General features: G+C 48.8%; 1 protein-coding gene across 2 annotated transcripts in view; it reads left to right on the top strand.

The window, feature by feature from the left end:
- bcor (BCL6 corepressor) overlaps positions 1-24,014 on the top strand; it is a 34,270-nt gene extending 10,256 nt beyond the window's left edge. The window contains exons 3-14 of one of the 2 annotated variants that reach the window (XM_047600593.1): positions 36-3,215; positions 4,709-4,765; positions 5,354-5,528; positions 6,680-7,012; positions 8,139-8,429; positions 9,886-10,199; positions 11,526-11,816; positions 19,560-19,726; positions 20,180-20,325; positions 22,308-22,385; positions 22,511-22,664; positions 22,774-24,014. In XM_047600593.1, coding sequence (XP_047456549.1) covers positions 36-3,215; positions 4,709-4,765; positions 5,354-5,528; positions 6,680-7,012; positions 8,139-8,429; positions 9,886-10,199; positions 11,526-11,816; positions 19,560-19,726; positions 20,180-20,325; positions 22,308-22,385; positions 22,511-22,664; positions 22,774-23,104 — 5,517 coding nt within the window. In that variant the 3' untranslated portion in view covers positions 23,105-24,014. The remainder of the gene's footprint in view (positions 1-35; positions 3,216-4,708; positions 4,766-5,353; positions 5,529-6,679; positions 7,013-8,138; positions 8,430-9,885; positions 10,200-11,525; positions 11,817-19,559; positions 19,727-20,179; positions 20,326-22,307; positions 22,386-22,510; positions 22,665-22,773) is intronic. The other variant, XM_047600594.1, reaches the window with a different exon arrangement.
- The last annotated feature ends 3,168 nt before the right edge of the window (positions 24,015-27,182 follow it).

Here is a 27,182-nt window from a genome sequence, read left to right as displayed (position 1 = left end):
TCTTCGTTAACGCACGCATTTTGCTATTGTTGCAGGTGGATGCAAGGTTGACGCCCCTGGCAGCAATGGGGCTGGACCGAGGTACTCTGATACACGATGGTCTTCGCCTCCATGGCGGGGTTGTGTATCCAGGGATCAGAGCACTGCCAGCAGAGAAGAGCCGAGAGACACCCTCCCTCCCGCTCGCTTATAACAGGGATGGTCTCCAAGAGCTCATCTACAAGCCTGACGGCCCTCTGGACAGTCGTAAGGCCGCAAACGGATACCTTGGCCTCTACAAGGGCACACACCCAAGTCTCCACAAACCTGTGGTGGTTCCTGGAGCTGAAGGTTTGGGCTTGGAACGCAGGGTCGGGCCTGGAGAAAAGGCATCTGAATTGGGCTTGGCGAGTGCTGGTGGCAGCTACCTCCGCATGCCGTGGCTCAGCCCCTATCCCGAAGCAAACATGTATTCCTTCATGGAGACATCCAAGTACGCAGCTATAAACATGTACAAAGCCTCCTTGCTCAGCCAGCCCAGCCCCTATCTCCCGCAGCACCTCACCTACTCACCTCTGTGCGCACCCCAGGGAGGCAATGTTACACCTGCTGCAGCTGCCTCTGCTGCTGAGAGGCTCTATTATATGCCCCCCTATCCTCCTTCACCCATCTCCTCTCCCCTGGTGGCACCCCCTATGAGGATTCCTGCAGTCACAGTGGCCCCCACGTCACTGGTGCACTGTCAAGACAAGGGGCTTGGTGTTGCATCTCCATTTGCACAGCAGCTTCACCAACCGTCCCCTCATCCTCAGCACCATCAGACTTCTATAGATAGAGATCGTTCCCCAAGCAAGAGCAGCCGGCCGAGCAGACCCCCTTCCAGGAAGGGCTCTAACAACAACAATAATACCAATAGTACGAGCACTAGTGGCCCCAGCAGTGGGAGTAATAGTCTGCCCACTGATTCTTCTCCTCATGTGTCTTCTCGCTTTCCCCAGCCTCCTCCTCCCGTTCTTGACAATTCACTGGATTTACAAAGGCCAGTGGCAAAGATAGGACAGCCACCCACCTCCTCCAGTTCTTCAGTGTCTGCCTCATCCTCGTCCACACAACCCATTCCTCATTCTTTCTCCGTTAGCAGCATGGCGTCAGAGCAGCCCTCTCCCGCTCGACCCAGCCCCCACAAACATAGGCCAAGAGACGGGCAACCTGAGCACAGAAGTGCAGGGGTCGAGAGAAGACCCAGCAGGTCGCCGTCCAAAGTCAGTTTCGAGAGGCCGGCTCAGCAACCCCAAGCAACCAAAGACTCGGCAGAGAAGCCCTTGGATTTGTCTGCGAGGATGCTGGAGTTTGGGCTGTCTCCTAATGGATTCACAGTTAAGATGGACACTATGGCGCCGGGCGCGCGCTACGTACACCCCCCCAGCCGAGAAATCCTTAAGGAAAACCTGTCCCTCTCTCCTTCCTCTCATCCCCATTCTGTGGTCAGCAGCACTTCTTCAAAGGTCTCAGAGAGGCCTGAGATGATCAGCACTTTACACTCCTCCTGGGTTGTACCGAGCCCGTCTCCCTCTCACACACAGCACACACCAGGCTTGCCCCCCTCCCCGCGGCCTAACACGGACTTGGGCCTTTCGCAAGCCAAAGGCTCCTCTCCCTCGGTCATCAAAAGTAAGGGTCTGGAGAGAGTTCTCCCGCAGCCACGTAGCTCGTCCTGTCCGAGGATAGGTGAGCCTAACCATAACATTTCCTCCACTCAACACTCTGGCTCCTCTATGGCCGGTTCCAGGGCTCTTTCTCCCAAGCCTAATGGCGAGTGGGTGAAGCATAGCCCCAGGCAATCCGACCATCCACAAGCTGTGAGCCATCACACGGACGGAACAGAGAAGTCCTCCCAGACCACTAAGAGAGGGGAAACGACTCCAGACGTGTCTTCATACAAGAGGGCTTGTTTAGAGAACGGTCACCCTCCGGGCCACCTTTACCTTCCTCAAAGTGACGCTTATCTGAATCATGGTTTAGTTTATGCCAACAGATACCTGCACTATCCTATCCCCGACGGCATGGCGCTACACCCTATGCCGCTGACGGGAAAAGTTCCGGTGTACCCTCACCCAGCATTGCTGGGCAGCAACAGCCTTTACCCATCGCATTTAACAGCAAAACACCCTTTACCCTACCACAACCTCCCAGCTGGTCCAGGGGGGGAATATCTGACTTATAACTCACAAGAGATGTCCCATCCCTTGATGCAAACGCTCTCTGACAACAAGATGCCAGAAAGAGCAGACGCACCACTGAAGCCCCGGGGACAGGAGAAATCCCGGGGCGCTGTCGATGAATGTGGGAGTCACAGAGATCACAGTGTTGGGAAAGAGATAGGTGAAGGAAACCAAATAAAACCTGATAGGGAAGCGGGAGGGCAAGGACAGACTGGCAGTCAAAGCAAAGCCCTCTCTGCAACACCCAGAGAAAATATTGTCTGCATTGACCTTGTACACTCAGACACAGATATTGAGTCCACCCCAACAATACACAAACAGCCGTCTGCCGAGACCAGCTCCAAGGTTAACCAAAATGAATGTTGTCATAGTAACCAAAATCAGACAAAGACTGACTATGAGCCAAAACACCAACACCACCTTTCCCGTCCTTATCCGGTTCACTCCGGACAGAGCCCCAACCTAAAACCCAACCACGCTGACAGGCAGTCAGAAACTCCCTATGGGAAGGCAAAGGTTCTCCAGGACACGGGCTGTCCTGGGGTGACGTCTAGCACATCCCCAGTGTCTCCAGGGCAGGTTGCCCAGGCGGAGGAGGAGAGTTCAGATGAACAAAGCCTCAGCCCTGACCCTGTAGACCACGATCAGAGCACTTTGCGCTGCGCCCGCACATCAGGGGAGCGCAGCTCTGGTAAGGACAAAGGGGACAGGGACAGCCAAATTCCCCACCTCATACAGCACTACGCAGACGTGGTGAAGGAATCAGACCGGGAAAACGTGTGCAAGACAGAGACTGAAAAAGAAGACAGTATTGTTGACCTAGGGGAGTCTCAAGGAGAAGGCGATGAGGACGAAGACGACGGTAGCCAGGCTTCCTCAAAAGCCTCTCGTAGATCCAGCCTGGCCAAAAGGATCGCTAATTCCTCAGGCTACGTTGGCGACCGCTTTAAATGTGTCACCACTGAGCTGTATGCTGACTCCAGCAAGCTGAGCCGCGAACAGAGAGCCCTGCAGGTAAGAGCCGTCAGATTTGTGCGTGTGTGTATACATATTACTGTACGTGACGTGTCGGGTTAAAGTTGGAGGTGGGCTGGAGAGAGGTCATTGCAATCAATGTTTCTTACCTGCAGACATTTCAAACATTGCCTTCAATTCTACCATCCACACGGAAATAAATCCCAAGAGCCACTGTTTTTTTATTCCCTTGCTGCAATATGCCTGTAAAACAAACTCTGCATGAAATTGGCATACTCTGCTTTTACAACGCAGTGCAGAATAACAGTGCTGTCATGCTACTGTTCTGGCCATAGGTTCGGTCTTCCCTTTTAGTTTATCATTGTCTCAGTGAATTGGTGCAAGGCCGGTCGAGACCGTCTTTTAAGGGGTGGGCAGTTCAAAGGTTAACCAGGGCTGCCATCTCTGAATGTTGATTAGCGAGCAGCCGTCGTAAAGGTTATTTCTGTGCGTGCGTGTTTGTGTGTCCGTACGTGCTTGTCCTTGTGTTACTGCCCTGGGGCTAAAGCATGTGTTAGTGCTGAGTGTGCTATAGAGACCTATACAGTAGTTTCAGTGCATGACTGTGGCAGCCTCACGGTTCACACTGCCTTTGGCTATGCTTAACCCCAAGGTTAGGGGCTGTGGAGGGCTTGCAGTGTGCTTAACAATCAACAGCTGCCCTCTTTGGGGTTCCTCTAAGGCTTTCTGCATGTCCCCAACCACGAGTCACTATCCACACCCCCACCCCGCACCCCCCACCCTCCACAACCCACCTCCCCTCTGATGGCCTGTGCTGCCCTGCCTGGTTGCTGTCCAAGGTCATAATTCTCCTCACCCCTAATTGGCTGAAATACCCTATCCCCTAACACGCATCATGTGACATCTATAAACACACAATTACAGCAATATTCCCTACACTTTGGCTATCATCCGCTTTCATTTATATATGCACATTGAGCTGTTCATTATTAAAAAAAATACGCTTATCTCTGGGGTGCCTTACGCTCAATGTTCAGCATAGAAACGCCAAGAAACCCCCTCTGCTATATTATCCACTGGCTCAGAGGCAGATATGTTAATAGGTTTCACATGTCTGTCTATGTTGTGAATGAATCCTAGAAAACTGTGGGATTTTTTTTTTTTTTTTTTTTTTTTTTTTTTTTTTTTTTGTCGGTGTCAAGCTTGTCAATGTACAGCTGCAACACAAAGCTATCAAACATCGCATTTCTGGACGAAATTTAAAAGAGTGGGCTAAAAAAATAAACGAGAGCTGTGAATAACGCCTGGAATCTACACATTTCTTACACTTTCCAAAAAAAGTTCAGAAATAATTTGATGGTTTTGCTGCAGTGTTAATTGACCTGTTGAGTCACTTTAATTTGATTGTGTTATTTTGTGGGATTGTGGCTGCCTATTGTGTGTGTAAAGAAACATGTCGAGAAACATAAATTCATAAAGAAAAGATGAAATGCTGGACAGATATATTGAGCCCCCCCATTCTAATTGCTTAGATGGAAGTCATATCACGAGAGGGGAGTAATATAAGTCAACCTGCAGCTAACTGGGAGGTCAGTTCTTTACATTTCTTATCACATCTGCCTCTGATGGGCTCTGTCTCCTTTGTACTCTGTTCCGCTGCACACTCCTTTTTTTTCCTCCCCACTCCCTTCTTTCCTCCTTCTCATCTCCTCTCTCTCTCTCTCTCTCTCTGCCTCAGGGCTTAGATGTATATGTTTCCTAGCCATGTTTATGTTTCAGGAAGGGAGATGCCAGGACTTTTAAGCCCCAGAGCGCATGGACTCACAGTGGCTGCAGTAGTCTAACCCGTGTCTTGATGCCATGCTTGTGATTTTACCTGTCCTCCTTTTTTGTCCTGTGTGTGTTTGTTTTTTTGTTGTTTTTTTTTTTCGTGTGTGAGTGTGTGGGTTTAATTTCTTTGGCATTTTCTTTTTATTTTTAAAGACAAAGTGATTTCTGATGCAATTGTTTGCTTCTGTAGCTGTTGAGGCCAGGTTGAGGCTTAGAGAGGTGTGTGTGTGCGCGCACGCGTGAGTGCGTGCGTGCCTGTGCGTGGCGTGGGCAGATGATGAGTGGTTTTCATGGGTTCTCTCTGCGTTTTTTGTGTGTGTGTGTGTGTGTGTGTGTGTTACGCGCAGCGGGCAATGATGCGGTTCTCGGAGCTGGAGCTGAAGGAGAAGGAGGGCGGCGGTGTGTGTGTGTCTGCCTCGGCAGCAGCAGCGGCGGCAGCAGGACGGGAGCTGGCAGACGGCCAGCGCAGAGAGAGAGCGCTGGAGCACTGCCAACACACCACCAGGCTGGGAGAGAGGGAGGGTGAGTAACCCAGCACCGCACACACACACACGCACACACACACACGCACTTGTGAGGCGCACACACTCCTGCAAAAAAAAAAAGGGACACGCACAAACAATAGGTGCACGTACACATTCTCCTCTCGCATGCACTTGCAGCAAGCAAATGCTGAGGCAAGACAGGGTCACTCTAAAATTAAAAAAAAAAAAAAAAAAAAAAAAAAAGACGCACTCCGCTTCCACGCGCGCATACGGACCCACACTCTTACACAAGCCAGGCAGCGCAAGCCAATGAGCGAGACAGAGAGGGGGAGTTTTATTTTCAAGAAGCCTTTTGTGCTTATCTGCGCAGAGAGACGATGGAGAGAGGGAGGGGGAGAGGCGAAGGAGGGGTGGCGATTGCGTGAGTGAAAGCAGGGGGAGAGTTAGTGGGTGAAAGCGGATGGGAGAGCGCAACGGAAAGACGGGGGGGGGAGGGAGGGAGGGAGGGAGGAGGCGGCGGCGGCGGCAGCGGCAGCGGGGGTGGAGGGGTAGTTACATTGGCTGGGAGCCCAGCTGTGTGTTGGAGCGAGGCCGCGGCTGACGTGTGAGCCTAATTATGGCATGGAGGGAGACGGGGAGAAAGGGGGGGGGGGTGTGTGAGGACGAGAGGGGGAGGGTGGGGGGGGGGGGGTCGAGTCACGCTCTGTGTGAGAAGGGCGTGGTGCGGTCATGCCACGGGAGAGGACGCACGGAGGGGGAGGAGGAGGAGGGGGAGGACGGGAGTCGCGGTGCACAGCGAGCGCACAGGATGTTTTCTTGCCTCTCGTTGCTGGAAGCGCGAGCGGCTGCACTGAACCATCAGGCCTCTGGCTCGGCTCACATCAGATTAAAAAGTCTTTACCCCATCAAAGTTTTACTGCCTGTCTTTAAAGCGGAATAAAAGCTGGCTGGTGTTTAACTGGCATTCTCCCTCTGTCAATCCCCCCCCCCCCACCCACCTCGTCTCAACCCCACCCCTCGTTTCTCTAATCGCTTTCTGTCTGTCTGTCTGGTTTGTGGTCCGTTTGTCTGTCTGTCTCCTCTTTGATCTTTTTTTTTTTTTTTTTCTGTGTGCGTGTTGTATTGTGCCTCCGCTCATGCCCCTCGTTCCTCCGTTCCCCCCGTCTGCCTCCGTCTTCTTTTTCTCAGGTGTCCGGCCGGCGTACACAAACAACAGAGTCCCAGTCCTCCAGAGGTGCGGGGGCCAGCGGGAGCCTTTGTCCCCGGGTCACGCTCTCCAGGACGGGGCCAGAGGTGCCGGCCAAGGAGGGCTCCAGGACGGGGCCAGGAAGTCGATGAGAGAGTCCGAAGAAATCCATTGTATGCCTCCCACTCTGACGCCATCGAAAGGGTACCCCGAAGAGAAGGACGGCTCCGGTTTCGGAGTCGCCAGGAAACGCCCGCTCGGCCCCAAGGTCGAGCCGGACGACTTCGAGAGGGAGGACTCGTACCACCCGGAGAAAAGAGCCAAACTTTCCATAGGTGAGGATTTCACAAACGCCGCACGTTTTAAAAACTGATTTCCACGCGCCTCTAGAATCCCCTCCTCCCTTCATCCCGCGGTGCTAAGCCCAGTCTTACCCCTTGTTCTGCTCTGTTCCTTTTGTCGCTTCCTCCTTTCCCAATCAATTCCAACCTTAAACCTGCTCCGCCGCAAAACCCCCTCGCTCTTCCTCCCCCCTTCCCGCGCTCCGTCCCGTGTTTCTCTCTGTGTGGCAGCCAGCTCTGAGGAGTGTTTAATCCTGCCTTTGAGCGGAGCGAGCGCAAGAGCGAGAGAGAGAGAGAGAGAAGGGAGGAAGAGGGACAGCCATTCTCTCTTTCTCTTTTTTTTTTTTCCAGCTCTGCCGTTCCTCCGCTGTGCTTACCCACCCTCTTCAAAGCTGCTCTTTTCTTCCCTTTTCATCTCCTTTCTTTTTTCCCCTCATCTGTTTGGGTTTCCTGTTTTTTGTTTTTTTTTTTCTGGCGTGCAGTATCGTGCTTCGTGCTTGCTCCTCTCTGCACTGGGAGATGAGTCAAATGCCCCCCCACCCCCCCGCTCCCTCCCGTTTCCCGTGAATTTCATGGGGGGGGACCTTCCCTCCCTCCCTCTGTTCCTCCGGCCCTTTATTGCTTTGTTTCTCCTCCCGACTCTTGACTTCTCTCGCCTTTTACTCCTCAGTCTGTCCATTTTACATCACGCTCCCTTGCCTCTGTGGGAGTTAAACGCGCGGCTTAGATGGGGTTTTACCGACCATAAGAATGTAATGATTAATGGCCTTTGTTCTTTGCGCTCCTTTGTAGTTTGCATGTCAGATAATATGCATGTGCATACAGGAGTCTTGAGCGTTGCAGATGGCTAGAGTGGTGCATTTTTAAATTCTTATGTATCCATAATAAAACTCGAAGAAAACTCTTAAGTTTTCCCACAGCGCACTTCTAAGGCTATCTAATGGGTATGTAATGACCTTTTATAAGACCAAGTAGAAGAAGGACCTTTTTCTCATTGAATCCTAACTGAGGTTAAAACTTTTAAATAGTTGCATGTTAAGTTTTTCACAGCAATGCTCCTGACGATACAGCTGCATATGAGAAGACGCGGCGTAAGTTCCACGTTTCTATTTCTCTACAGACGAGAGTGAGCTGGCCAGTCCCGACGAAGACGACGACGATGACGACGACGACGACGAGGAGGTGCGCAAGCTCAAGGTCTGCATCGAGCTCAAAGGCCTGCGACTCAGCAAGCCTGCCGCTGGTGCCACTTCGCCCGACAGGTTCCAGATCAAACAGGAGAGGCCGTGGCCCCAGCCGCGACTGGTAACCCCAGCCCAGACGCCACGAGAGCGCAAGGTTAGGCCTGGCGAGCTTGAGGCGCAGCGTGCCGAGATCAACAGGAAATGGGGCTGCGAGAAACTTCTTAATGGTAAGAATGAACCACCAGCCGTACAAACCGCTGCCTTTTTCTGCGAGTTCAGCTAGGGTAACGGAAATCTATCTTTGGCTCACGTTTCGCTTTCTTGTTGAGCAGCCTGTCTTTAGGGGATTTCCCCAGAGCCGTCAGGGGAGGGCAGAGGAAATGAGGTAGGGGATTCTTCCTCCTACCACGGGGGAAAGGTTCAGAATCAGAAAGAAAAGGGGAACTAGGGACCAAACAGCTAAAAACGCAAGCGATCCCTCCCCACCTCCTGTGGTTTTGGGCTTTTTGTTCAGCTGGTCTGCAGCGGGCTCTGCGAGTCCGATGAAAGAGCGACGGAGGGAAGTGGTTGGTGGAGATATGCGTGGGCAGGTGTAGTGTGACTAATGTGTGATCAATGATTTTTCTTTTTTTCCCCTCTCAAGACCAGTCACAAGGAAAGAACGACCAGGGGATTTGTTGGGAGGTGTGTGTGTGCGTGTGGGGGGGCAGCTGTCTTATTAAAACCAGGGCTTTCCCTTATTCATGTGCCCGAACGGAGGCAGAATGTGGCTCAGAGGAAAGCGGAGAATAAAAAGTGCAGGAGAGAGATTAAAGGAAGTGAATAAAGCAGGGGACATTTTGGGTTGAGATTTCCTACAGAAACCAAAGGCCTTGATTGGCCGCTGATTTCTTTCTTTTTTTTTTTGTTTTTTTGATGTTTTTAGATCAAACATCGCCCTGGCAACAGCTGTGTTTCGCAATGAACGTAGTAATTTTCCCAGCGTCGCTAAGTATCACCGATAACATAAAACACTTTAATCTGCCTGTTAATAATGACTGTCTTTTTCTGAATCTGGGATTACATGGAAAGTACTTATCTATTCAAGTATTGGCAAGAAGCTTCATTTTTACTTTTCTCCTCGCTGGTCCTCAGCCTCATTAAGTTCAAAGTTTAGCTCTAAAACTTGTATTAGAACATAGTTTTTTTTACCCAAAATCTCACCGCCGAGTGGATGGAAATGGTTTGCAACAATCTTTAGGAGTAAATGTTTTTTCTATAAGCTGTTTATATTAAAAAAAAAAAAAAAAGTAGTATTTTGACATTGTGGTTTCAAGGGCAGCGTTTTTTGTGTAAATGCGTGCTATAAGAGGCTAAAACCAGACAGTGCCACATTTGTTTAAGGAGATTACTCCTAGCAGTGTCCTTGCTGCAGTGAGTAAGCGCACACAAGTCACTGTGGGGGTGTTTATGTGAGCCTGCATTGTGCGTGCGAAGCGAGCGAGTGTGTGTGCGTTTTATTTTTTAATTTTTTTTTTTTTTTTCCTGGGCGAGCAGGCATGCTGTGCTCCCAGACAGCTCTGTGTGCTCATTAATAAACCAACAGAGGGTGAGAGATGGCCTTGCAATACCTTCCTATCCTCCCCTTCCACCGAGCGCTCACTCCTCTGCCTCCCTCTTTCCTCTCTCTTTTCCCTGCTCCAGGAGTAGCTGCCTCCCCCCTTGCCCCCGCCCAGCTGAAGGACAGAGCGCACCCGCCGAACCCCTTCTCAGGTGACCGTGGCCTCAAGGAGCCCAGAAGGGGGCCCCCCTCGCCGGCCCCGGAGCCTTCCGTGGGAGGCGCCCCTCCCCTCAAGCCCCGTCGCCATAGCGACACGGACAAACCCAAGGGCAAGCGGCCGTGCAAGACCAAACACACCAGCCAGAGGGAGCGAGAGCGGGAGAAGCGGAAAGAGGCCACACCTAACAGCCCGGGCCAGCGCTGTGTGGCTGATCTGGGAACAGCTGAGGATGACAAGGTGAGCGCTGATAGGGTGTCTGGCCGCGGTACAGGCGTCTGGGATGTTTGCAGCAGCAGCGGCGGCGGAGGCGGCGGCGGCGGCAGCAGCGCGGTGTGTTTCAGTTATGCCTGTCGGCGCCTCTGATTATGCAGCTGGGAGAGGGAGGGAGGGAAGGAGGAAGGAAGTATGTTTACAATGTTTAGAGGGCTGCTGGAGCTTTGACCTCCTCGCGCCCTTAGCGACTCCCCGCGGAGCCCCCGCGTGCGCGTGTGTTCGTCTCTGGCCTTAATTGTCGAACGTGTGTCATCGGCGCGGCGCGGTGTGTAGGTGCGTGCCGGGGATGTGAGCGTCTGCGTGTTTGCGAGCATTCCTGACAACAAAAAAAACCCTGAAGCAATTATACATCGCACTCGGCCCTTGCGCGCAAGTCGGCAGACACACACATACACACATACACACACACACACACAGGCGCGCGCTCTCTCTCTCTCTCGCGCTCACACACGGCGAGGAATGTGGCAGCTACGGTCGAGCATACGAAGCGCCGAGTTCAAAAGCGGAGGGAAAAAAGGAAGAAAAAAAACGAGCACGGGGGGAAAAATTGAGGGGGAGAGAAGAAAAAAAAATCCGAGAAGGCTAGTCGTTTTCCGCCCGCGCCGCTCTCCTCCCCTGCTCCTCCTCAGCCTGACAGCTGCCTCGGCATGGAATTCCACCGAGAGGTCACGCACTCATCGCGCACACGCACTCACACAAACACACACACGTACACAAAGGCAGGCAAGCAACTCCCTCTCTGGCGCGCTGCGCTCTGAGGGCTCTGTTGGTTTAGCGGTTAAAGGAAAGTGGCGTGCCAACCTGCAGTGTTTGGGGTGTGAAAGCTGTGTGTGTTTTTCACTGGTGCGTAGTGCGTCTTCCAAACACGGCGATCATAGAAAAACACCCTACGAGCAGGTTGCACATGGGGGACAAAAAATATATATATAATCTATTTATATACTAAAGAGGTAGAAAAAGTCGTGTGAGGATAAGATGAGTAAACTGTAAACTTTGGAAAAAATAAAAAAAATTCAGGATATTTTTTTTTGCACCGCTGTGGGGAACAGTTCCTAATAGCCACACTTAATTCATGAATTTAATTTTAAAAGATGTTGTCATGATTTGTGTGTGCACGCTTGCAAAAACTGCGTTTCCCTCTGTGTGTTTGCGCGCGCGCGCGCAGAGGAGCGTGGTATCACGCACGTGCCCTTGATTGTTCCCGTGTGTGTTTGTGTGAGTGCGTGTCCCGTCTGCTATGCGGCCGCAGCTCTAACGCTCCTCTTCCCCCGTCTCCCACTCTCTCCTCAGCTGAGTGAGCAGCGCGGCGCTCCGAGGAAGAGAGCCGCCTCCCCTAATCATTATCCCTGCTCTCCAGTGAAGCCCTGCTCCCCCACCGAGCAGCTCTGTCCGCCCTGCCTGCAGCCCCAGGCGAACGGCAGAGCGCAGGGCGGCGTTCCTCCGGAGGTGGCGGGGCTGCACAGGACCCCCCCTGCCGAGCCCTCCGTGGTGCGCCCGATCCCGCCGGAGGCTCGGCGGCTGATCGTGAACAAGAACGCCGGGGAGACTCTGCTCCAGAGAGCCGCGCGTCTCGGCTACGAGGTAATAGGCTTCGCTCAGACTCATCCTCCCCTCCTTATCTCTTCCTCTCTTCACATTTGACACTCCCAGGCTTCGTCTCCTCCAAATCTCCACTCTCTATCTTCTTAAATTGAGCTCATTTTCACCCCTTATTTTCTTACTGTCTGCGACTCGAATTCTTCAAATTCCTTCTCCGGCATCTGTCCCATTCTTTCTTTTTTCTTCCAGCTCCCTCTTTTTGCTTTTTATATCATTTCCTTCTATTTCACCCGTGCTCGCGGTTTCGTCTTCACATACTCCATCTTTTTCGCCGCTCTCGCCTGCTACTCTCTCAGGTTTCCGCTCTCCCCCCTCTCGCCGCCACCCCCCCTTTCCTCTCAGCGCTCTTTTTCTCTTCCTCCCTTTGTGACTCAGATTGTCGTTGGCACCCCTCCTCCTCCTCCTCCTCCTCCTCCACCTCCTCCTCCTCCTCCTCCTCCCCCCGACGAGTGCACTCACACACGCGCGCAGACACACACTCTGCCTCCCCTCCTCTCGCCTCGCTCCGCTCTCACATCTCATTAATTTTCCGTGAGGCGAAGTGTGACACACACGCAGGCGCGCGCGCACACACGCACGAGGCAGCATGAGGGATCGGTGGGATCATTATACGGAGACTGATGCTCGCTGCCTCTCTCTAGCATCGGGAGTTTTCTTTTTTTTTCTTCCCTCCCCTCTTTTCTTTGTGTGTAGCTGCCGATCATTTGCCGCTAAACCAGATCCTCTCATTCCGCGCGCATACGAGACTTGTGTATATTCTACTGAATCTCTCCGCTCCCTTCGCGCTGAAAGCTTTTAATTAAAGTTGGATGGCCCGCTGTCTCGTTCTCACGTATCCCCTTGTGTTTCCGTTTGCGAGCTGTAAACGTTTCCCCCGCCGCCGCCACAACCATCCCCCCCATTTGTCGACAGATTTTTACAAATTGATTTATTGATCCAAGTGGTTTAATGCCACTTGAGTTGCGGATTGTCCTGCGTGTGTCCTGCTCTGTCTCTCAGGCCACGTTTACACGAATGCGATTTTTTTTTTAGGTGAAACTGCGTAGGTCTTGCATGGTTTTGCCAACGATCAATGACGGATCCGGATCTTCCTGAGACTGGAACTGACTGGAAATCCAGATCCCAGAGTCAAGATCATTCATAACAACAACATAATCAATAGCGAACTACATGCTTGTGATGGTGCTGCATCAGATATTGACCCTCGTTGGTTGGCTAGGTCCAATATGTACTGTTGCTTCGTTACTACCATGAGCTAAAAAGGATTACGGACTGTGATCCGGACTGTATGTTTGTATATGGCGTTTTTTTGTTGAATTCTCGTTGTTCCAGTTACAGAAGTCGGAAAACTAGACGGCCATATCCACGAGTGTGCTTGGTGTGTTTTCAATGATATCATTTTTTTAAGCGCCGAATGGATTTTTTAAAAAAATCTTGCTTAAAATTTTAATTAAAATTATTGCTATTATGTTAATCGTAATTTAGGCTATTTAAGCTACATAAATTGTAAGTCGAAGAGATAACTTGAACCAGCTCATGAGTTTTTTTTTTTTTTTTTTTGCTAGAATTGTTAATTTCAGCGAAATTTACAAGACCACGCGAGACGAAAATTTATGAAAATATTCAAAAAGTTTTAATTGTTTCATTTAAATGTAGAAAAAAAATGCACTATTAATCGCAGTTTGCCACGAAAATGTTTCGCGCTGTTTTGGTTTTACCAGGCTAGCCGAGGTTAACGCGTCGTGAAAAACTTAAATTACGAAAAATACTGTCAATGCAACAAAAACTAATCGGAGTTATAAATAAACAGAGTTTTGCGGCCATCTTGGAAACTTATTGTACGACTTTCTGAGTAGAAACCCCGACTTCTAGTTGACTTGGAATTCGGAAATTCCGACTTCTGAGTACAAATGGAACGCACCACGAGGTCTGTAGCAGAAACAGCGCCACGCACAGGCCAGGGACATGTACTACAGCCTTTCCACAACTAGATGCGGTTTTTCGTAATTTCGGAATTGATCGACATTTACGGAGAAAGACACTCGACGCGTCTTCGTGCGCGCGGACGTGGCCTCAATCTAATCCTAATGCTCCTAATGTGTTTGTGTGATCGATTTTTTATCACCAGCAGCGGTTATCTTCACGAAACTGTAAATAGGTGTGGATGTCTTTTTTCGTTGCTCATTCATGAGTTGGCTTTATAGTTGAGGGTGTTTGTCGGACACATTTATGATGATGAGATGTGTGTGTGTGCGTGTGTGTGTGTGTGTCAGTGATTACGTGTGCGAGGCTGAATGGGAGAGAGCGCGCAAGAGTGTGAATGAGAGGTAAGCACTGGGAGTATAATCGCGTTCTAATGGCCCTCTAATGTGCCGTGGTGACTGTGGTTAGCAGAGGCGGCGGCTGTTTTTCTCCCTGCCTCGCACACACACACAAAATCACACACACACACACACACACACGCAGGGTGCAGCGCAGCAGCAGGGTTCAGTCAGCCGTGCTGGAGAGAAGCCGGCTCGTCTCTCTGATTTATGCGTCTCTCTCGAACGTTTTTTTCCCCCTCCTTCTCCTTTTTTATTTTATTTTTTTTTCATTCCCCCCTTCGCATTTTTCCCTTCCTGCGCTCGGCGTGTGGAGAGAAGGGGAAAGAGGGAGGAGGGGAGGAGAAAACCTGAGACTACACAAACAAGGCGCTGACCGCTGCGCAAACAACACCCCCCCTCCCCTCCTCCGCCCACCCTTTCTCTCTCTCTCTCTCTCTCCCTTTCCCTCTCTCTCTCTCTCTCTCTCAGGAAGCTCGTCTCTCACTGCCTGTGTGTGATAAGCCTGGGGCAGGCCCCTGGGGCTCCCACACACACAAACACAAGGACGTGCGCAGAGACACACACCAATTTATGCATACCGCCTCGCACACACACTCTCGCATACGAGCCTGTAGATGCAGAGAGCGCTTGTCTCACGCTGGTGTTTTAGCGCCGCAAGCTCTGGGCTTATCACACACAGGCAGAGAGATATGAGGGCCTGTGAGACAGAGCCGCACACACACGGATACACACACACACACACACACACACACACATACACACGCGCCGCTCACATGCTGATTATGAGCACGCAATGAAACGCGCGCAGAGAAACACCCGTTCTGACCCAGTAAGCACATGCACAGGCATCTTGACGTGCGTCTCCTCCGTATGCCGCGCGGAAGAGACGACGCTCCACACGCGCTGCTGTCACACCCCCACACAGACCTGCACATGCAAATTGACAATCACCTTTTTTTGCACGCTCAGACACGCGCAGCCTACACGCCGAATAAAAAAAAAAAAAAAAAAAAAAAAAAAGCGCATACGTGGAAGCGCTGCCTATACGTGCGTGCACATCCTTTTGTGTATAAACCTGCACATGCAGGATGCAGAAACGCCTCGCGCACACGTGCAGGTAATTTAGCACTCATGCACTCTTCTGTGCCGTTCCCGGTGCTCGGCCGACACTGTGCATATTTCATGTTCATTTAGTTTCGCAATCCGTGCCTCTGCACATGAAAGCCCACTCTCTCTCTCTCTCTCTCTCTCTTTCTCTTCCTCCCTCTCTCTCTCCTCTTTTATTCTCTCGCTCTCCCTCGTCTGCCTCGCTCTCCGAGCATTTGAAATGGTAATGAGGAGAGATTCTGCGGATGTCTTCATCCCTCTCCCTCTCGTGCCGGGGCTCGGGGCCCCCTCGGCTCTGCCCATAGAAAGCTCAGATAAAGGTGCAATCTGTCATTTATTCTCCTCCCATGAATCACGTCTGATTTTCAAATCCATGTAAGATCCAAGGAAAGAGACTGGATTGCACTTTTAAGTGCCCAGTTGGACCAGTATCTGTGATGGCACATCAGCTTCGAGCCCAAATTGCTGTGATTGCTGGGTTTGCTTGTGGAGATGAACTCTGACACACATTTTCCACCTTTGACCAAACAGTCTCGACAGAACTGCCCTTTGAGACCCAGTCGCACTCCAAAAAGTAGAAAGCTGTCAGACCGACCCTGGTATTTCTCCTTTTCTAAAGTAAAACACTTTAATTAATACAAAAAATACCTTAAAACGAATACTTAAATACATTTTACGCGAACACCTCATCTCTAAGGCGTCATAGACTAGCTACCCACCCAATTTAAATCCAATGTTGCCTTAGATTTATATGTAGATGGATACTTTATTTATCTTGAGGGAAATTCGGCATACATAAAAGTATAAAACACATCAAAATTCATACGAGACGCGTAAAGTTTAGTTGAGATAGAAAAGAAAGTCGTGTGCAAAAAATGATTTGTGTTCAAGTGGCATCATCAGCTCTAAGTCTTGAACCGCTGCTAGGCAAACTGTTTGCGCCCAGAAGCCACCGAGGCTTCAGTTTAAATAGCTACGGTCTAACCAGCGGCTAACTTAATGTACTAAATGCAAAGGCACGATGAAAGCGTGATTCTGTTCGGAATATAACCATTTCGCTTAGTTGATTACAGTTAGCTTGGTAATTTTACTATAACGAAAAAGCTTTATGAGTATTTTTTACCATATACCAATTGTCCGACATTTTTGAACACGTCGCAAGCGAAAATATCCAGATACGATAGAATCTCAACACCACAAGAGGTCGCTGTTCAAAAGCCACGTACTCGCGCACACGGTAAATACGTCACCACTTATAACGTGGCTGGCACCACGTTATAATTGGTTAACCGGTTCACGAGTAATCAGAACATTGTGCTTCCACCAACACGTATTTGATTCGCAAGTTATTTTTTTGATATTGAGAACATTTGAGAACAAGTATTATACTTTTGTTTTCCAGTTCGGTCGTGTCAGTCGAGCGCGTAACTGAGATTCATCGACTCTAAATACTGATGGCGATACCCCACCACAGTAATTAACACACGCCTTAACGCCCACATTCAATCATCCGCACGTTCTGCTTGTCTGAGCACGCACCAACTTTACAGCTCCGATTTGATCGCGCGAGGGAAAAGCCGCTGCACGCGCACGAACGATGCGCGCGTGCGATACGAATCCATACGGGGCCGACGCACATCTGCTGCGCGAGGGGAGGACTCGGAAGGCTGGGCTGCGAGGGGTTAAATGTCTGAGTGATGCATTGATTGCAGGCGAGCGCAGGGAAGCATTCTAGAGAGGGAGATTAGAGGACGAAGGGAAAGAGCGAGAGAGAAGGAGGGAGGGGGGGGGAGGGGTGTCTCATTTTACTGCGGAGGAGTGTGTGTGCGCGCGTGTCTGCGCGCGTGTGCGCCTGTGTGTGTGCCTGTATGTGTGTCTGGCGGGAAGCCGGGGCTCTCGTGCTAAGCTCCTCGCTCTCTCCCAGCGATATTAAACACGGCTCCGGAGGTTTAGCGCTATACGCCTCCTCCGCAACCACACGCACGCACGCATACACTCGTCGGCTCCTCCACAAAAGTACACACATCTGCACGCACATGCACGCACGCAGGCTGCATATCAACACTCAGCCCGTCAGTCTCTCGCTAACACTTGCTCTTATTCACACGCGCGCGCGCACACACACACACACACACACACACACACACACACACACACACAGACACACACACACACAGACGCAGACACACAGCGAGTGGAATCCCCCAGAGGGGAGCTTGCTTCAGTACAGCGCTCCTGAATCTCTCTCCAGCAGGCAAACAGAGTGCTGGCAGCCAGAGAAAACCAGTTGGAGCGTCTTTCCGCCCCCCACCCCACCCCCCCTTGCGTCTCCTTCTTCTTTTGCGCTTTTTTTTTCTTGCTAACACTTGCTCACTTTTTTCTTTTTTTTTTTTTTTTCTTTTTTGTTGGTGGTGGCCCCCTCCCCTCCAATGACAATCTCCTTCCTTCCCCGGCTCCGATTGTTCTCTCCATCACGCCTCACCCCCCTCCCCTCCTCTTGCCCCTCCAGTTTCGCACTACCACCCGCTACACCCCACCCTTTCATCTCTTGTTATTATCAGCTGCAGCCCAGAGGACGGCCCCGGCAGATTTCATCCACAGATTCATTTATCTGTCATCTGTTGGGGTGTTGCCTCCCCTCGACTCGCTCCCCCAGTTCTTCCCCCGTCCTCTTTAACCCTCTGCCCGTCCCTCTGTCGGCCTGTTTTTTCTCTCCGCCGCCTCCGCTTTACTTCCCCTTTCCTCCCTCCATCCGTCTTGCGCTGAAAGAGAGAGTGAGGGAGATAAACACTCGGGCTAGATGGCAGCCTAGAATTAGCATAGAAATGGAAGTTTGGAGTCATTTCCCAGGTTCAGATGAGCAGCTCTTCTCCCCTTGGCACAGGACTGTTAGCGGGACAGAGTATGAATGTGTCTGGATATATTAGTCTTGCATTCACGCGCGCGCACACACACGCACGTATATGCGTGTGTGTATATATATATATATATATATAAAATATACTCTACAGGCCAAAAGTTTGGAAGCAACTTCGAGTTTCTGTTCACAATGCCCTTCCTAAAAAACAGCATGAGTTATATATATAAATATATTTTAGAATGTGTTTACTGCATGATCAGACTTTGCTTTTATTGATATGAACCGTTTTCCGCAATTTACCTGTAGGTGTACGTTGATGTAACCAGACCATTGCTGCAATAAATGTGAGCAAAAGAAAAGAAGGGCGTAATTTTTAGAGTCAAAACTTCAGTTTAAAAGTACAAAAAAATAAATAAATCACAGTTTGCGTTATTCACTTTAACTCTTTGGCTTTTGCTGTTGTTAAAGCCAGAGGACGTTACTATGAAGAACGCAAAGTCTAAGGAAGAAAAAGTCAAATACCTGACTGTTGTGATAAAAATGTTTATCGTGGTGCAAAGAATGAAACTAAGATCTTTTATGTACAAATTTGATCATGGTTCCAAACTTTTGGCCTGTAGTGTGTGTGTGTGTATATATATATATGTATGTATATATATACACACACATTATTTGTTTCTTCAATGGTCCGCAAATACTCAAAGCCCCGTCCCGCACTAAGTTGCATATCTTCAAAGACCCAGACACCCGCGGTGCCGAAAACACTGTGTGGCTCGTACAGGCCTTATATCAACATCCAGGGTGCCAGGGTGCTTTCTATCTGCGTCTCCTCTCTGTTTAATAGCAGCAGACGCTGCTCCAGTCCAATAAAAACCAGTCTGACTGCTTGGTGCTGGACGCTTAACTGTCACAGCCCTAGACCAGAGAAAACGCTTCCAGCTCTTGAGCGCCTCTATCAAATCTCTTTGTTCCGCTTCCATTATGCTGTGTTCAGAGCCCAGTCATTGTAACTGGCTGCCACAGAGGCGTCCAGGCCCGACCGTGGCACAAAGACGCACACATCCACACACACACACACACACGCTCGCACAAGCACGGGGAGGATCTGGCAGGCTAAATACAGTTGAGTCACACTTAGTCTCCTCAGTGTGTTTGGCGCCAGCGCCGGCATTATGGAGCGTTTGTGCGCGAGCGTGTATGTTTGTCCGGCACAGGAACACACTCAGTTCCTCCTTTCCCTAATTTCTCTCCCACAGGAACTGTTAAAAGGAAGGACTGTTTTTGCGTATGTGTCTGCACTGTCTGACCTGCGTGTGTGTGTGTGTTTGGTCAGTGGTGCAGTGGTTGTTTTTTTTTTTTTTTTTTTTCCACAAACCATCTCGCACGCTAAACCCCGCTCTCTTTCTGTATTTTGCTGTGTTTTTTTTTTTTTAGGAGGTGGTGCTGTACTGTCTGGAAAACAGAGTATGTGAGGTGAATCACAGAGACTACGCGGGTTACTGCGCTCTGCATGAGGCGTGCGCCCGCGGCTGGCTCAGCATAGTCCAGCACCTGCTGGATTACGGGGCCGACATCAACTGCAGCGCACAGGATGGCACCAGGTAAACGCACGATCACAGAAACCCTAGTCTTGCGTGGAGTATGCAGAATGTGTTTTTCATGTCTTAATAAAGCGAAGCCACGGCTCAGTCATCAATTATGTGGCCTAAAACTAAATTTCTGTGATTTATTGTGGAGTATTATACAGGAGCAGTGATTTGACAGATTAGCTGCAGTTTTCATTGCTGTGTTATTAAAATTTACAGTAGGGGGTCTATTCTAGGTAACCGTGCCCAGGTCTTAAAGGAGCATTGTGTAGCAGCTTTATTAAAACAGATTTGCAATGGTTGTAGTATTAGTAGCTTTAAACTGCGCTGTATGGTAAAGCCTGACGTTTTAAAGTATCGCCCTCGAGTGTGCACACGGTGATGAAAGGGGGCATGGGGAGACGACTGGGTGTTGGGGAAAACTTAGCCCCGTTAATCCTTAAAGTAAATGTACCTTTCTGTGTTCAGGCCGATCCATGACGCTGTGGAGAACGACCACCTGGACGTGGTGCGAGTCCTGCTGTCGTACGGCGCCGACCCCACCCTGGCCACGTATTCCGGCCGCGGCCTCCTCAAGATGACCCACAGCGACGGCATGGAGCGCTTTCTCACCGGTAAATGCGATTTCCTGTGCATGAGAAATTGCACATAGACACAGAAACTGTTAAGGGTTTAGATATTACTAAGTCGGGAAAATGAAAGCACCTGCACGGCGCTCACATGCAGATAAGTTGGGGTTTTTCGGTTTTGTTTAGTTTTTTTTTTTTTTTGAGGGCGAAAAACGTCTCACAGGAATTACAGTAAAACCTATAGTTCAAAAAAAGTAAATTATAAAACCACATACGTTGATGTCGGTTTTCTCTCTTTTTTCTTTTATTGCCTATGACTCACATGCATCCTCTTGCATATAAGCGCGCTTGCCGTGCAGCGGTGCAAAGTTTCACTTTTCATATGCAGCCGTTAAATTTGAATATTAATGCGCCTTTAACCACAACCCATAAAATCACATATGGTAACAAGGAGGGAAGCGCTGAGGAGATGAACGGATTTTTAGACAGCGCACACACGCACACCCACACACACACACACACCAGCAAGCGCACGTCAAGGTGGGGCAAGGGTAAACTGCTGAAAAGATTGGTCGCCGACCCAGCCCCCATCTTGGCTCATTCACTGTTTGCTGTTCTTTCAATGCTCTGACCTCTGCGCAACCTGTCGGCGTGAGTCCCTCTCTGTAAATCCTCAATCCCGCGCCTCCCAACAACAGCGAGGCATGTCCGTCTCTGTCATCCCATCTCCCCTCCGGCGCCTCCCTGCTCCCCCACCACCTCCACCCCCTCTTACCCCCCCACTCCCTCCCTTGACCACCTGTTAGACAGGGAGTCTCAACCCGCTGGGGTGCGTGCTGCTGCCTCTGAGCTCCTCTATCTGGTTACTTAGCAACGGCAACTGTTTGCTCAGCGTACGTGCGGAAATGGGCTTCGCTCTGGCTGGAGACTCTGCTTTTGTATGCGTGCATGTGAGCGCCTGTCTTTTCACAAGGCTGCCACGCTACCCGTCTGACGTGGTCTGTGTGCTGTGAGGGCTCGCCTGAATGTTTGTTGGCGAGTTGAGTCAACACAAGTCTGTGTACAGGAGAAAGGAAATGAAAGCATGCGCAGGCACACGCGCTTCCTCTGTAGCCAGCTGCTTAATATTACCAGAACCGGTTCAAACCCTTTACGCCCGGGAGACACCCGAGGCTAACGAGGAGACGGACGTGCGGGAGGCGCGATCCCGGGAGCGAAGCGGACGAAGTAAGGAACAGGTGGCGAAAGGAAGGAAGGGAGGGTTGATACGCGGATGACTGGGGGGGGGGGGGATTTTGAAAAAGAGCGTGGACGGACGGATCGATGGCGAGATCGAGCACCGGAGAAAATGAGTGAGAGCGAGCAATTGCTGCCCTCCCTCCACCTGGTCCCACTCATCTGGAGGCCGTTAATCCCTCCAAACACACGCCAGACGCCCCACGCCTCAGCGCTGGCACAAAGCCCAGCTCTCACTCTGCAAATGTGTGTGTGTGTGTGTGTGTGTGCGCGTGCTGAATACACACTTTGCTCTCGCTGTGTGCGCTTATCCAGCTCCCTCTGCTTGTTTGTTTCCAGCTCTCGCTCGCTCTCTCTTTCTCGCTCGCTCGCTCGCTCGCTCGCTCTCTCTCTCGCGCTGTATATATATGTGTGTGCGCGCACTCAGCCACTGTGTGTGGTGCTTGTTTGATTCCTGGCAGCCGTCTGCAGCCCTGCTCTGAACTGAGCCAGCTCTGACCCAGCGGAGACAGTCACTCTCCTCCCCCGTGGTACAGCCGCTGGCCCCTGACCATCCGCCCCCTCCCTCCCCTACTCCCTCCCCCCCCTCCTCCCCTTAAACATTTGCTCTGTTTGTTTCCCTTTTCTCTCTTGACACCCCCTCCCTTCCTCCTTCTTCTCCTCCGTTTTACTGTGCTCTTTATCCATTTTTCTGCTGTAGTCTCCAAGGGCAATTGTATTTGCCTCGTTGCCTGTCCCCGGGGCTCTGGCTCTTGAATAACTAAGGCTTCGCTCCTCTCTTCCCTCCATAGATTATTTCGCTGACCTTCAGGGCCGCTCGGATGACGACCCGGGGCTTTATTGGGAATTCTACGGCAGCTCCGTGTGCGGTGAGTACTGATCAGCTCTCTCTCTCTGTCTCTCAGCGCTCACAAACTCTTTATTTTTAAACGTCGTCGTCGATGTCGGGGCGATCTCTAAAAAGTGACCCGTGCGTGTCGTTTGATCCCCATAGAGTCGAGCGAAGAGGGCGGCGTCTACGACATCCTGGCGGACCCCCCGGGCCCAGAGGATGAGGAAGAGGATGATAAGAGGGAGGTGTTTGAGTTCGAGTTCTCCGACCGACCTCTGCTGCCTTGCTACAACATCCAGGTGTCCCTCTCCCAGGGGTGAGCTTTGATCTATAAAGAGCACATACAGCCTTTTTTTTTTTTTTTACATCTCCACCTCTCTTGAGGCTCATTCCTAAACATTCCTCTATTTTCCCCCCCACATCAGGCCGAGGAACTGGCTGCTACTGTCCGACGTGCTTCGCCGGCTGCGGATGTCTGCCCGGGGTTTCCGGCAGGCGTTTCCCCACATGGAGGTGGTGACGGTGGCCGAGGCGGAGTTTTACCGGCAGGCGTCTCTGTCGCAGCTCTTCTCGTGCCCGGAGGAGCTGGAGGGCTTCCACCCGGACAGCAAGGAGCTGCTGGACCTGGTGGAAGACAGCGCCGAGCTGGCCGCCCTGCTGGGCTCCACACTGGAGTGTCTGGACGACCGCTGGGACCACCCGGCAGACAAACTGAAGGACAAAATCAAGGCCATCGGCAAGCTGGGCTCGTCCTGACCCCTCGACCCGCCGGACCCCGACCTCGATCTTTACCGACTGCAGTTTGCTTTAGAACCGACATGGGGTTACGATGATATGCCTTAGCCTGACCCTTAGTTCCTGCGCTTCTGCCCGACTCTGGACCAGCACTGGTGCACTGTACAGATAGACTTGACCTACTGGCTGACTGGGCTGCTGAAACGTTTCCCTCCGTTAACTGAGGATCAATGCATTTGTGACTCAATAGACTTAATAATGGTCTTATTTTTATAAATTAATATATGTATAAATAAATATATATATATATATATATATATAAAATATCATGAGATTGTTTTTTTTGTTTGTTTTTTTGGATGTTGCTCACGACTCCTCTGAAAGATTTTGTACGGCAACAGTCGTGTTGTCAGCGACTGGACGGAGTGTGTGAGCACGCAGCACATTGTGCATGTGTGTAGCTGTACAGAATAGTACTGACGCTGTGCTATTGAATGTGGTATTTGTGTTTATAGGAAGCACATGATGTCCTGTTTTTTTTTTTTTTTTTTTTTTCCCTCCTCTCCTCAGACTTTAGTGCTCGCTTGAGCCTCAGGGGCTATTTTGTTGTATTTTTTTTTATGTTCAAACTTCGCTTCCTGTTTAGTCTGTAATTTAACATGCAAAACTACAGAATCGTTTGTATAATAAAGTTTTAAGATAATGTTGATATTCACCCTTCGGCACGGAGCTTGTATATAACGGGGAGGCTACTGCAGTAAAGTAATTTTTGGTGTGTTAATTTTTTTGTTTTAACTTTGTAATTAAAATATCTCATAATTTGTATTTATATTTTACAAAAGAAGTTGCTTTAAAATAAATATACAAACTGCAAGATGAGCCCCGTGCGCCGCTCCTCATTGTGTGTCCAATAAATTCATTTGAATTCTGAGGATTTTAATGGGTGCTCTGTCAAATTCAATCTTCGTGCCTAATTAAACCTTTAAGTGACCGAGGTGTGAACGCCCAACACGATGCAACATTGCCATCTTTTGGAAAACGTCAGTACTGCAGGCGTCACGCAAAGCCTTACTGCAGCCATGAGGAAAACAAAATCTCCTATCCTACGGCTGCTGTGTATAAAATCTGGCGGCCTGCAACGCCCTCTAGCGGACGAATCTGTAAACGGAACGAACTGTGTTGATGGATCTTAGTGCTGGACTTAGTATGGGCGTTTAATTGAGGAGGTGTACCTCTTAATTACAATATCTGCTAAAATAGCAAGTGCTTTAAAGACATGATTGATACATATTCCTTTAGCCGTAGTCCAAATGCCCTGCAAAATCACCGAAATGCTGCCATAAGTCCTCTTTTAGTTATATTTGCCAAAATATACAGTGCACAACCTTAAAAAATGAAAATACTACTATGCATTCATAAATAATTCTTGGATGGAAAGAATAAAGGTACAGAATATAGCATTATCCTATCCTAATTAAGCTTTGGTTCATCAAAGCACCAGAAACCTATGCATGAACAGGAGTGAAATATGTTAACGCTTAACAAATTGCAACCACTAAAAGTCAGCTGTTATACATAAGACATAAGGTGATTGGGGGGGGGCTAGCAGGCCTTTCCTTTACTCTTGCAAAACTAAAATATTAAATAAATATACTCTAAAATATTCTCTGAGTGTGTGCATCAGACCTCTCGCCCACGAACGCGAAGATCCGGATTTACAGAGGTGCGGTAGAGGAGAAACAGCAGCCTGTGAGGAATGCACGAGCCAGAGAAATGATGACTGGAAGCAGGTAAGGTTCAAACTAAATTCCCGGCTGGTCTGGTATCTGCAGAGTGAGTGCAAAGAGATCCATTACAGGCTGCCAAAAGTCAAAATTCAGGGCTTTTTAGTTGAACCACAAGCTGATGATGATGCTTTTTTTTTTTTGGGGGGGGGGGGGGGGGGGGGGGGTCATGTCCCGAGGCAGGAGGAGGGTCACACTCAGCATGAACAGCTCCACTCTGACTAACTTCCCTCTTTAGTGAACTGTAGGATGTAATTGCAGATTTGAAGGCTCGCCTCTGAACGTAAGCGGCTAATAAGCAGCTATTATGGTTTATAAATGGAAGTCATTGAAAAGGGGGAAAAAAACGAGTATAAGTTTCGCTGCAGCATAGATATTAGTAGATATTACAGAATTACAGTGCACGGGCGCATCTGCTCCACTTTGAGGGATTTATTCCTCTTAATTGTCAGTAAAATTCAGTAGCGTGGCACAAATAGACTTAAAACTGATTGAAACTGCATTATTAATAAGCTCCTGAATTACGATTGACACTTTAACTGATGTATAATGTGCGAAAATGTGAAAAAAATCGACTGAGAAGCAATGAGAAAGTTAAATCCTGATAAATTAGTGCTGATCCAGGCCTCATAGAGGCAGAATAATATCTTCAATATTTTCAATCATACAAACTTTGTAACAAACTTGTAACTTGTAAGGTTACTCTGTGTTTCTTCTCTTGGTTTTCTACATTTTTTATTTCACTTCAACACTGTTTTTATTTTAAGCCAAGACACTTTAGATTCTCTTTCATGTATTTTGTGGTTTGGATCTTGTAGTTTAGCAATAATTTGCAATTTTAAATGACTTTACAATCAACAGAAAACTTCTAGAAGACTTTTCTGTTTCTGGAGATAATGATGAGACGCAATATAAATTAAAACTGTGGATGGACCTCAGACTACGTCAGGTGTGATTAAACACTAAAATCAGCGAGCAGAGTGTTCACTGAGGAGCTCGAGCTGCCTTACACTGTGCCATTTCCTAAACAAACAAATAATAAACCACACTCAGTACACAGGAAATCCATAAAGAAGTAGAGGTAAGCGGCGGCAGTTAATGATGACTGTCATTGCTTATTATTTCCATTAACAAAGTAAACCAAATTAACCCTAATGCATACATTTCTGAAAGTGATGTGTTCAATGCATTTATATCTTTTCAACACTCCAGAACACAGACTAATTTAGAAAGAAAAACAACAATTTGAGGAGCATTTTAATAACTAATGAACCAAACTGAGTTTATTAATGGTTGGTTTTACCTGCTTCAGTTGAATATCTGACCAAACCACGAAGACAATAAAAATATAAAAATATTAGTTTAACATTCATGAATTATTATCCTACATCTATACAAGTCTAATAAAGTTAAAATTCAACTGTTTTTTTTTTTTTTTTTTTCAATAAGAAATTGATTGTGTATGCTACATTACTTGTTTTGTTGTCTCAGGTCTGGTGAATGAAAACTGGCTCGCCCACTTCATCTGAAGTCGTACCTTGATGCTGAATAGAGCCTTCAGCTCTTTAGTCTCCCTTTTATCACTCAAAGATCGAATCTCTTTCAAGTGATGGGGGCCGTCTCACCTATATTTTATTTTTGGCATTATCTCTTTCTGTAAATGGACATGGTAGAATTTGCATTTCTTTTCTCGACTGCTGCACTTATTTTTATTTTTTTAAATATATTGTCTGTTTTGTTGCGTTTATGTGCTTGAGTATTGATCGTTGCTGTGTGTGCGTCCAAGCACACGCAATAATAAATTGAGTTACAGACGAAAAGAAAAAGAGTAAATTGAATGCCATTGGATTTTTCCAGGCCATGGGCATTGTTTTAGTTTGTAGATGTATAAAATTAGTTGAAAAAAACTACAGTGAGAAAATTTTCTACACAAAGAAGACTAACAAGATAAGGTCACTAATAAGAAGAACACGTTATGTGTTGTTCACCCCTTTTGTTACATTAATGTTAGACAAAATGTACTGTTTCTGCTCATAAAAAAGGAAAATAGCTTACTTACAGAGAAACTTGAGGAGTTAAATTTGGAACGAGACCTGTGAAGAAGATACAATTGCAAGAAAAAAAATCTACATTTTCTCAAAGTCTTGCTAATTGGCTATATAGTATGATTAATAACAAAATAAGTTAAAGTTTGGTCTGTTGAATCAACCAAAATAAACCTTTTTTGTTAGTTTGTTTGTTTGTTTTTTATCCTAAGGAATGGTTTATAGATTAATATATCAGGTTTGTGTTGATGCTATTACTTTTATAAAACA

This window comes from Mugil cephalus, chromosome 12 (assembly GCF_022458985.1).
Source record: "Mugil cephalus isolate CIBA_MC_2020 chromosome 12, CIBA_Mcephalus_1.1, whole genome shotgun sequence".
Classification (NCBI taxonomy): Eukaryota; Metazoa; Chordata; class Actinopteri; order Mugiliformes; family Mugilidae; genus Mugil; species Mugil cephalus.
The sequence above is the reverse complement of the archived record's forward strand: the minus strand, read 5'-3'. Positions and strand labels throughout refer to the sequence as shown.